This window comes from Seriola dumerili, unplaced genomic scaffold (assembly GCF_002260705.1).
Source record: "Seriola dumerili isolate Sdu_G_001 unplaced genomic scaffold, Sdu_1.0 BDQW01000226.1, whole genome shotgun sequence".
Lineage (NCBI taxonomy): Eukaryota > Metazoa > Chordata > Actinopteri > Carangiformes > Carangidae > Seriola > Seriola dumerili.
Genome location: NW_019174481.1, coordinates 1,985,149 through 1,995,810, shown reverse-complemented (window position 1 = coordinate 1,995,810; position 10,662 = coordinate 1,985,149). Strand labels below are relative to the sequence as shown.

General features: G+C 42.1%; 1 protein-coding gene across 1 annotated transcript in view; it reads left to right on the top strand.

Annotated features, from left to right (window-relative positions):
- Positions 1-7,928, top strand: part of LOC111229088 (BMP/retinoic acid-inducible neural-specific protein 3-like) — a 15,843-nt gene extending 7,915 nt beyond the window's left edge. Inside the window, exons 4-7 of the mRNA XM_022755260.1 lie at positions 2,075-2,173; positions 3,064-3,300; positions 5,333-5,555; positions 6,794-7,928. Coding sequence (XP_022610981.1) covers positions 2,075-2,173; positions 3,064-3,300; positions 5,333-5,555; positions 6,794-7,928 — 1,694 coding nt within the window. The remainder of the gene's footprint in view (positions 1-2,074; positions 2,174-3,063; positions 3,301-5,332; positions 5,556-6,793) is intronic.
- The last annotated feature ends 2,734 nt before the right edge of the window (positions 7,929-10,662 follow it).

Genomic DNA, 10,662 nt, shown 5'->3' with positions numbered 1-10,662 from the left:
TATATATATATATATAGTACAAGTAGGAAACACTCAAAGTTTTCCTTCATTACAATCTGGTAGCTCAATTTGAAGACACGTGTACAAACAAATACTTTGGTACCAGCTCAGGGAACTTATTTCCATAACTTATTTAATGATGTGGGATTAAGAACAAATGCTTATTTACAGAATTGGCCCGACACAAGGAGATTCACCTGCAGGGCTTCAGCAAGACTGTCGCATCTATCGCTCCTGTTTTTTTCTCTCCTCAACGTGCAGCTTATTGTCACAGTGAACTCATNCACACTTGATTTTGGCAACTTCTTTTTTTTTTTTACTTTTATTGGATAACGGTAATCTGCTCTTCATGAATGCACCAGCATCTAAACAAGTTGGACACTGTATACCACTGTGCTCTACATTTTATAACAGGCTGTGGAAATCACTGTACCCTGAAATCATTTTAGAATTGCATATTCACTTTCACTTTCTGACATTTGTCTGTTGTATTGTTTGTACTTCTACTACTACTACCACTACCAATAATAATAATAATAATAATAATAATAATAATAATAATAATAATAATAATAATAATACTTCAATGTTGGAACTGGTGGAGGTGGGGCTAATTTAAAAATCTTTTTATACTGCTAGGTAATTTAATCTGCAACAATGGATCATGTTTTACTAACAGATCATATAGATTATGTGTAAAATCTTAATCTGAAAAGTAACTAGTAACAATACCAATAAAATAAAGACAGTGGAGCAAAATCAATATTTCTCTCTNACCCGCAGGGCTTCAGCAAGACTGTCGCATCTATCGCTCCTGTTTTTTTCTCTCCTCAACGTGCAGCTTATTGTCACAGTGAACTCATGTGCAGAAGAAACTAGCAACATTTGATTCGTCTCAGACTCTGTTTTTTTTTTTTTTTTTTTTTTTTTTTTTTAAATATATAGCAAAATGGTCAATGTGTCTTTGCTAACCACCCACTACAGGCTAATTAACTCTTTTAAAGCAGCAAGAAAACTATAGTACAAGATAAAGGGTTTCTAAGACTTCAGCAGCAGCAAGCTTTAAAGAGCAGAGTGAAGAAGCAGCCCGGAGCAGCAGTTGTGCGTCCTGTAGTATAAAACACCAATCATCCATTTTATCATCTGAAGTGGCTATTAGAGCGTACGCATTAATCAGCCCGAGGGGCAAACGTAGATTCTAAAGTGAGTAGCCACTGATGAAGACACAACCCCCCCCCGCCCCCCCCCCCCCCCGAACTGAAAACGTGTTCCTCTGGTTATGCATCAGCTTGATGGATTAAAGATATCATTCCATTAATTTCCAGCCAGGCTGACTTCCATTCATTTGCCATTTTGCAGCATGTGTGGAGTTCAGGCAGATTGAAGATCAGAGCAAGAGAAAGAGGGAGGGAGAGGGAGATGAATACTGCATTTTATGAGGGATGTGAAGCAGCACCTGCGTTACATGGCCATTCATTAAAATCACATGTGGTGCCGGGGATTCAGTGAGAAACAGGAAGGACTCTGAGCATAAATTTATGCTAATACACAGTAAGTTATGTGGTTTTGTGTTTCCATGTGTCAGAACATCCAGATTAATTACATTTAGAAATGATGTGAGCAGAGAAGTGAATCAGTTTAAAGTTTTTCAGTTGGAGGGAAGTTGATTTCTTCTCTGAGATCAGAACAAATTATTCTGTCTGAGGAAAGAAAACTTTCTAATTGAAGACCTTTTCAGAATAACTTCAAAGTGACTCACTGCATTTAAAATTCATTAGAGGCATAAACGCCTTTGTTGAGGCTGTTTATGTTCTTTTGATTGTCATTTTTTAAAAGAAAAACGCACAATAAATGAGTCAATACATATAGGTCATGCCTAAGTGACATGATTGATGACTATATCCACTGACTAAACTAAAATTATCTGCTGTTTCCTTTATTTAATATGAGGAAACACAGCAAACTCAATAGAAGACACAACTGAGTCACAACTAAGCCGTGTCTCACATAATGAAATCACCAGACAAGGCATTTAGACCGTACTGTATTCTCTCAATATCCTTGCAGGTGACAGAAACCAGAACTGGGCCGCTCGGATGCAGCAACTACGACAACCTGGACACAGTCAGCTCGGTGCTGGTTCACAGTCCAGAGAACAAGGTTCAACTACAAGGTAAAATCTGCTCCCTAAAAAATCATTTGTCATCATGAGCTCCTTCTAAATTAACACTGATGCCGCTGCAGAGTTTGACAGTGATAAGGGGGAAAAAAAAGTCTTATTGTGCTGTTGGACGTCAGAAAAGCAATGCATCTTTGTCTTTATAGGAAATCACTGTCTAAGTTGCCCTTTGAAGCTAAACACAGACGTTTACGGTTGCAAGCGGACAGACTGGACTGATCAAATCTCCCCCGTTTATCACACACAAAGGCAAAATCAATGATGTAGTTAATAACAATTAATTAGTAACAGCAGCGACCACAAAGACAGTCTCAGTAGACCATTGACCAACGTTAGCAACGTTAGCATGTAAGCAGAAGTAGCATGTAAACGCAGTACTTACACAAGCATTTAATGAATGCACGAGACATATGTTAATATTAGATCTGTGATATGACATTTACACCACGACTGAGGACAAACTTAACTAAGCCCTGGGACCACATGACATCGTTAGTGTTACAACATAATGACTGAGGGAATCTTACCTGGGAGGCATCCATACATCCAGAGAGTCCAGACTTTGTTCCCTAATTGTTCACTTATTGACTTACTGAACTGGTCTCCTGCTGGCAATCCATTAAAATGATTGGGGAAGGTGTCCGGTTGATCCACTATGTCGCAAACTGACACTTGACACCTCTAACCGTTACTTTGTGCCACCAGTTCGGCTCCGCCCACAAAACACAGCATTGTTGTTTACAAACACAAAAAGGTCTATAGCAACCAAATTTTTGCTACTAATGTTTAAATTAAAAAAAAAAAAAAAGTCCAGTAATTTTGTAGAACAGCTTTTAACAGATGCTACTCGAGCCTGACCTGATCCTGTTTTTCACACCCCACAGGGCTGCAGGTCATCCTACCCGGCTATTTACAAAGCCGCTTCATTCACGCGGCTCTCAGCTACATTGGCTGTAAATCTGAGGGCCAGTTTGTCTGCCAGAACAGTGACTGCTGGTGCGAGTGCAGCGTGGACTTCCCTCGGTGCAACTGTCCCCTCTCTGACCTGGAGACTCTGGAAAACAACCTGCTGCACATCAGAGACTCCTGGAGGCTGACCAACCAGGAGTTTGAAGAATCCGGTGAGTCATGGGATTTGAATTTACTTTGACCCTCCAAAAAGGGACTTGAAAATGTCAGTTTGAATGGTGCTGTCAAAAACCCAGACGTGGAACATTGGCTTTTAAAACCTTTCTCAGAATTTTGGATTTCAGGATATAGTTGATTTTCTTATCAACAAAAGAATAAATTTAGACTTGGATTTAAGAGCTAACATGAATAAAAACACATGTCTTGTTTTTGCTCTAAATCAATTCTTGGCTGTCAAATACTGGCAGCTGCCAGATACTGAATCAAGAGACCTGCCAGTCATGTGTCACATCAAATGATGTTTCTGGTGCTCTCAAGGTGCTCAGGGCTGCAGTGACTGAAAATACACAGACCTTTTAAAGACATCCATCTGTTCCCACCAATGTGCTGTGAAGAATCACTGAAGAAGAAGTGTGATTAAAGGCATAGATCAACACTATAGGAAATATGCTAATTAGCTTTTTTTACCAAGAGTTAGGCGAGAAGATTGATAGCACTTGTGTGTCTGCACAGTGTATATTAAACCGACGATTACTCCGTACAAAATTCAAAGTGCAAAAATAGTCCAGCACATAAACCCCAAAATCCCACAACAGTTGCAGTTTCATTTTTACCATGCAGACATGTGTGTGGTATCAAACCTCTCATCTAACACCAGTCCAACAAACAAAAACGCATTTTCTTTTCCCCAAAATGACTATGACTTTAAATTAAGTAAGTAATTTAACGATAAGTCATTTCAACAAGTTAAAGCTCCTGAAATGAAAAAGGCACCTTTTGCTTAAATTTTATCCAAGCGAAAAAGTAAACCAACATACAAAAAATAAAATAAAATAAAATAAATGACAAAGGGAATAAACTAAGGATCTAAAATTATAATATCAAAATGTTAAATTACTGCTGTATTGTTCCCCTAACCACTACAGCTGAAGCACCAGTTTGGAGCTCTTTCATTGATTGTGTGACACTGACTGAGAGGCCTGATGTATAAGACGACGCTGTATCTTCCTCTCTCAGAGCCCCTGCTCTAATGTCCCTCAGCTCCACGCCGTGCACAAAGGCAGCTCAACAAATAAAGGAACCAGCAATTACACAAAGCCTGGCCTGTGCCCAAGAGCTAGTAATGTATACACATTAATTTTGAGACAGTGCTCTAATTACCATAAATACACTATACATACATTTTTGCACAGCACTTCACGCAGACATTTGCAGCCAATTTGTAAGATTGTTTTGTGGCACACAAAGGAGGAAGAACCAGCAGAGGAAACAAGGCCAAGGTTACAGGTCTACCACTGTGTTATTATAGTATCTTGGATGCACTGATGTTAAGCATATAAAGTAGCACACCTTTGACACAGACCCCGGTGGTGTTGAGTCTCTATTTTGGGATCTCACATGTATAAAGAGAGTGACACAATACACGGCTGTCATGTGTGCAAAGTATTATTAATACTACTGAGGTGCAATGTAGATGCAGTAAATGCATCTAAGTGTGAAAAAGTACAGCCCCCCCCCCCCCATCATCATAAAAATGCCATGGAACTTTTCTAAAACATTTGTTTTTCTTGGTAATGTTTCATGCAAGTCATTACTGTTACCATGGCAACCTGCCTTACTTTCACATCACAGAAGGCAGGAGCAGCAATTTTGCTTTCAGTGTCATTCACGTCTAATTATGGACTAGTTGCTTTGAAGGTGTGCGGCGCTGTATGCTGACAACAGGTGGTGGTTAACATGCATCTTTTCACAGAAGCAAAATATGGAAGGTGTTTGTTGTCTGACACGCTGATGAGATCAGCAATCCTCCCTCCAAGAGAAGAAAATCAAAATAACAAAACATGCTTTTCAGGCGTGTTGCAGCTGTTACTTCTTCTCTTGAGCTGTTTGCTTTTCTGGGACAAACAATGAAGAGTAGACAGTTTTCTTTTCTTTTTTTCTTGGTTTTTCTTTTTTTCAATACTGTTACCCTGCGGCTCATAACTACGGGCAGAGTTTACTTATTCATGTTCTCTTTCCTACCAGAGGAGTTCCAGAGCTTTGTTGGGAAACTGCCAACCCATTATGCTGTAAACACATCTGTCGTGGAACACTTGTGGAGGACAGATGCCAGCCTGCTCCAGCGCTACAGGCACCTGGAGACCAGTAGCAACCAGCTTTTCGCCAAAGCTCGCCGCACCACTAACAAGCTCTTCAGCCTAAGCAGGAGGTGCCGGAAACAGCCCAAAATAGTCCTGCAGCGGCCGAGGTAAGATGCAAGACAGGAGCAAGTGGGAGGAATATTTATACTGCAGCCTGTTAACCCAAGGTGCTCCCCAAAACTTATAATTATGAAAATGATTTATGCGGCAGGCGCTGGGAGAAAGCAGCGGAGTGAGACGATACTTATTAGAAGGCACTTGAGGAAAAGTGGTTGTGGAGTGAGGTGAAAAGTGCTGACAGGAGCAGACCTGCTTCTGCTGTTTCCGGGGGGGGGGGGGACAAGTGGGATCATGTTTTGCCAAACAGACGCAACGGTTTCACTTTAGCTTTAAACTGCATCACAATCAATCCAGCATCTTCACATTCCTCATGTAATAATTCATTCGTTTTAATCGCATCCAGGAGTTCATGCTGCCGTGGACTCTCTTTGCTTATATCTATCCCTACATTTTCTCCTTTTTTTTTTTTTACTGTTATGGCTGCTGTTTCAGCAGCACTCCCACCTGGACGCTCTATTTCAGCAGCCTATCAGAGACCTCTGTGGTCATAACTTCACTCAGATTTATGCCTCTCTCATGAACGCTCCATGTTGATGGCTATTTCTGGCAGGGAAATTAACTAAATGACACAATCCATCAGTGTGCTAGTCAGACTGCAGGCCCTGCCTCCTCAGTCTACAATCCAATTACACTTCTTTATCACACGCCCTCTGCTTGTAAAAAATAAATTCAGTAGTGGCTTAGGGTTACTAGGTGATTCAATTTTGTTGTGTTGTGTCTCTGTGAAACAAAATTTGTGTTTTGTTTTATTCATTTGCTTATTTCTTTTCTGTATTCACATTATAATTATGTTTTACTGCGCCATATCTATAAACTAGTGTAAACCTGAGAAAGATAAGATGTATGAGATACTAAGAGTATTATGATGGGTGTGGGTATGATGTATGATAATGATGTGTGTGTGTGTGTGGGTCTGTGTGTGTCATCTCGTCATCTGCAACACAGACGGGGAATTCAATAGATTAAAATATTCATTTTGATCTGATTTTGCTTCTGTGGTTCCAGCTGAGCCGGAGTTTGGCTCAAATTGTTTTTGCTGCACATCAAAACAACACATATTTTTTGTGAAAGTACTAATCCTGTTGGGCAAAACATTTCTTTCATTGCATAATCACGAAAACACGAAAAAGACTCAAAGTGACAAATATAAATTCCTGTAATAGCCAATACAGCAGTGCAGACACTGAAACTGAAGTGTTTAACGCAGCTGTTGTCTCTCCTTCAGGCCTCTGCACTTTTGGTTGAGCTACGCCCTCTCCATTTTATACTGCAGTGAGAACAACCAGGTTGGTGTTTACAGTGACGAAAGCCACAGCTGCTCCTGCCCCTACAGCCATCCACCTTGTCAGGGCCTCATTCCCTGCTCTGTGGGCGACGGAGCCCGCTGCGCCTCCTGCTCCACTGAGAACCGGACACGATGCTCCAGCTGTAACTCCGGCTTCACCCTGACCCAGGGAGCCTGTCGGCCTGCCGTGCCCGACCCTACAGACCCCTACCTGGGCTTGGAGAGCGACCGAGACCTGCAGGATCTAGAGCTGCGCTACCTGCTGCAGCGGCGGGACCCGCGCATCTCTCTGCATGCTGTGTTCGTGAGCAATGACGTGCGTGTAAACACGTGGTTCGACCCGTCCTGGAGGAAAAGAATGCTGCTCACCCTCAAGAGCAACCGAGTGAAGTCCAACCGTGTTCATATGCTGCTCGGACTCGCCCTCCAGTTTTGCCTCACTAGGAACAGCACTCTGGAGCCGGCCCTGTCTCTGTTTGTGAATCCCTTCGGGGGAAGCCATTCAGAGAGCTGGACCATGCCTATAGGCCAGCACGGATACCCTGACTGGGAGCGGACCAAGCTGGATATCCCTTTGGACTGCTATAATTGGACGTTAACTCTTGGAAACAGATGGAAGAGCTTTTTTGAGACAGTTCATTTCTACCTGAGGAGTCGTATAAGGGACTCTGTGGGAGCGACAGGAGGAAACAAAAACACAACGGTGTACTATGAGCCTCTGGAGGAGACGGAGCCGTCCAACAACATCGGCTACATGAAAGTGAACAGCATGCAGCTGTTCGGATACAGCGTGCACTTTGACCCAGAGGCAATCCAGGACCTGATTCTGCAAATAGACTACCCGTACACTCAGGGATCACAGGACTCGGCCCTGCTGCAGCTGGTGGAGCTGCGCTACAGGGTTAACCGTCTCTCGCCTCCAGGGGCCCCACATGTCGATCTGTTCGCCTGTCTGCTCCGCCACAGACTCAAACTGTCCAGCGCAGATGTGACCAGGATACTCACTGCCCTGCAAGCTTTCAGTGCCAGACAACCAAACTACGTGGAGTACGAGGCAAATAAACTGTGTAGTTAATGGCCACTATTTGATGTTTTGTACTATTTCCTTGCCACAGACAGGCCTGTATCCTTTGTCAGCTGGATCCATTTGTGTCAAGTGTGTGGTATGTTGTTCAAGGCTTTGTTGTACAAACACTATGTGCAATTAAATTTGATGTTTTTGTAATTTCAGTGTAGTTTTAATGGATCAACGTTAAGATTTGTTTTCAAATCTGAACTATTTCTCTACATGATTAAATATTCATTCCTAAATAAGAAAAATTCTAGTCAAAGTCAAAGTTTGAGGAAAAAACATCCTTAGAAATTATTCATAAAGAGTTTAGCAGTGTGTGGGTGTGGTCATGGTGTGGTAAGAAGTTGATTGAGAAAATTTCCTATTTTTGTTACATTACATTTTAAATATGCATACACAAACACAAGCACAAACACTCTGACATGCATGAAAATATCCTCATAGCCGTTCCTAGTCTGTCTGACACTTGTAGCATCTATCTCACTGGAGAGTCGTAGTGGTGTGTGCTGTGTTGTTTTTGCCCATCTGGAGCCTCAGAACACAAGGTCTCCATTCTCCATTGAGGGAACGGCCTTGGCGCAGATTACTAAGTATATACTGAGAGAAGGGAGGGTTGGGAGCAGCCGTCCTCTGTTCCTCCGCCGTCCCCGTCCGCCATTCACACTTACTGTGATAGATGAGCTGGGGAACCACAGAGACATGCCCAGCATCAAACAACGGTAAGCTAGGTATCACTGACAGGGATAGTACTCTTGCCCGGCGCCAGAGCGAGTTGGACCGTCACAAGAGTGACTCTGACCAAAAGGGAAATCAGCTTTAATCCCCCACAGGCTGTCAGCAGCGGAGCCGCGGGGTAGCAGCATGGCGCGGCTTTGATTAGACTAGCATCTAAAGAGCTTGTAGCAAAGACGCAGCTTCATCAAGATGCACCAGACATGTTTCTCGTGAGATTAAAGCCAGACACAATTTGCTCTGATTCTATCGTTCAGGATGAATGTGGAGAGGTTGTTGATGCAGTTTTGATTGTGAGATGAGGTGCAGAGCATAATACTACCACCACCATACTGTCATTCAAATTACTGTATGATGCATCACGCTGCAGTGTTACAGTAAGAATCTGTTCAATCAGCAGACACACAGAGTGCAGAGTAGATTGGCAAAGCTCAACGTTGTGCTGAAGGCACCGATTTCATTACGAGTTTTAGCATCTTCCGCAGGCTGCCTTTGAGCACATTGATTTTACAATGTTATTGACCAATTGTAAGACACAGCTGCATTGTCTCCAGGCTGTAACACAAGTCTTTTATTGAGCTATTAAGACATCACAAGAGCAAGGTATTGGCTAGTTGAGTCATATGGTAAAATCACCCTTTAAAATTCCCTTTAACACCCCTTCCTTTTCCTTTTTTCTTCTGCTCTCATTTTAAAAGTTGTTTTACTTTTAGAGAAGTTTATGTGCTGGAGGTAGTTTGCAGCAGTAATATTTAATATGCCAAATTCTACCAACTTGAACTGTGTGTTTTAATTGACTGCAGGGAAAAGATTGCGTGTGCGAGGAAGATAGTGAATCTGGACCACGTCCCAGTAAAGGGTTAATTCCTGTGGTTAAATAGTGAGCATCTGGCGTGATTTTAAAATCTTTTTAACAAGCAAATATTCTGCATCTGGGTGTGAAAATGTGGCGCAGTGTTCATTGGAAGCAGTCCAGTGTACCTCTGGGGCAAGTCTGTTACGGGGAAAAGAGCTCTGGCTTGGAAGCAGGTTTTGGTTTGAGGACACACACCTTGTCCTTGAGCTCAGTTTGAAAAGAAGTCTTGTTATGTTTTGGTTCAGTTTGATTTAAAGGCATCATCCTTAAATGAATTACTGAGGTTAATGAACTAGCACTTTGAGAGAGTTGTTACATTAGCAGATTCCAGTAGAACTGCATTAAAAAAAATACTAAGTAAACAAACATTTTATCGTCACTTTTATCATCATTAACCAACAACAAAAGTGCTCAAAGGAAACACAGCACAAACCTTTTGGGGACTTCCCTAAAACCTAAAAAGACTGTATGTACAAAGAGGAGAGAAGTAACAACCAAGGACGGACTACAAAATAAACTTAACCCCCATTTAAAGAAGAAATACACATTTTTGCAAATACATTTATCTGCTTTCTTACTGAGAGTAAGATGAGAAGATTGATACCACTTTCGTCTGTGTACGCTATATAGATGGCTAGCTTGGTGCAAAGGCTAAGCTAACATGTCATTTTTACACCTTGGTCTTTGTAGCCATTAAACAAACACAATACAATGTGTTAACTAGTTTTTTACACTTCTGGAATAGGCAGAGTTTAATACCACTGGACAGAGACAGGTTAGCTGTTTTCACATGTTTCCAGTCTTTGTGTTAAGCTAAGCTAACCGGCTGTAGCAACAGCAAACAGATATAAGAGTGGTATCAATGTTGTCTTACTCTACCTCTCCTCTATGCCTTTAAAACCCTGTCCCCGGTGTGAGACGGTGTCCGAGGGGCTACCATGAAGATGGAAAATGTGATGAACTATGAGGTCAGCTGTCTCACAGGCTGTAGGGAGATTGTGGAGAGCCACAAAGTGCAAAACCTTGGAGAAACAATCCACAATGCTAAGTATTACTGTGTTACTGTGAGCAGGAGGTCGACCCGTCACAATGTGAGTCCAAGGCCAACAAGGGAAAGGGAGGGGATGAAGCAGCCTTGCAGGTGGGCAC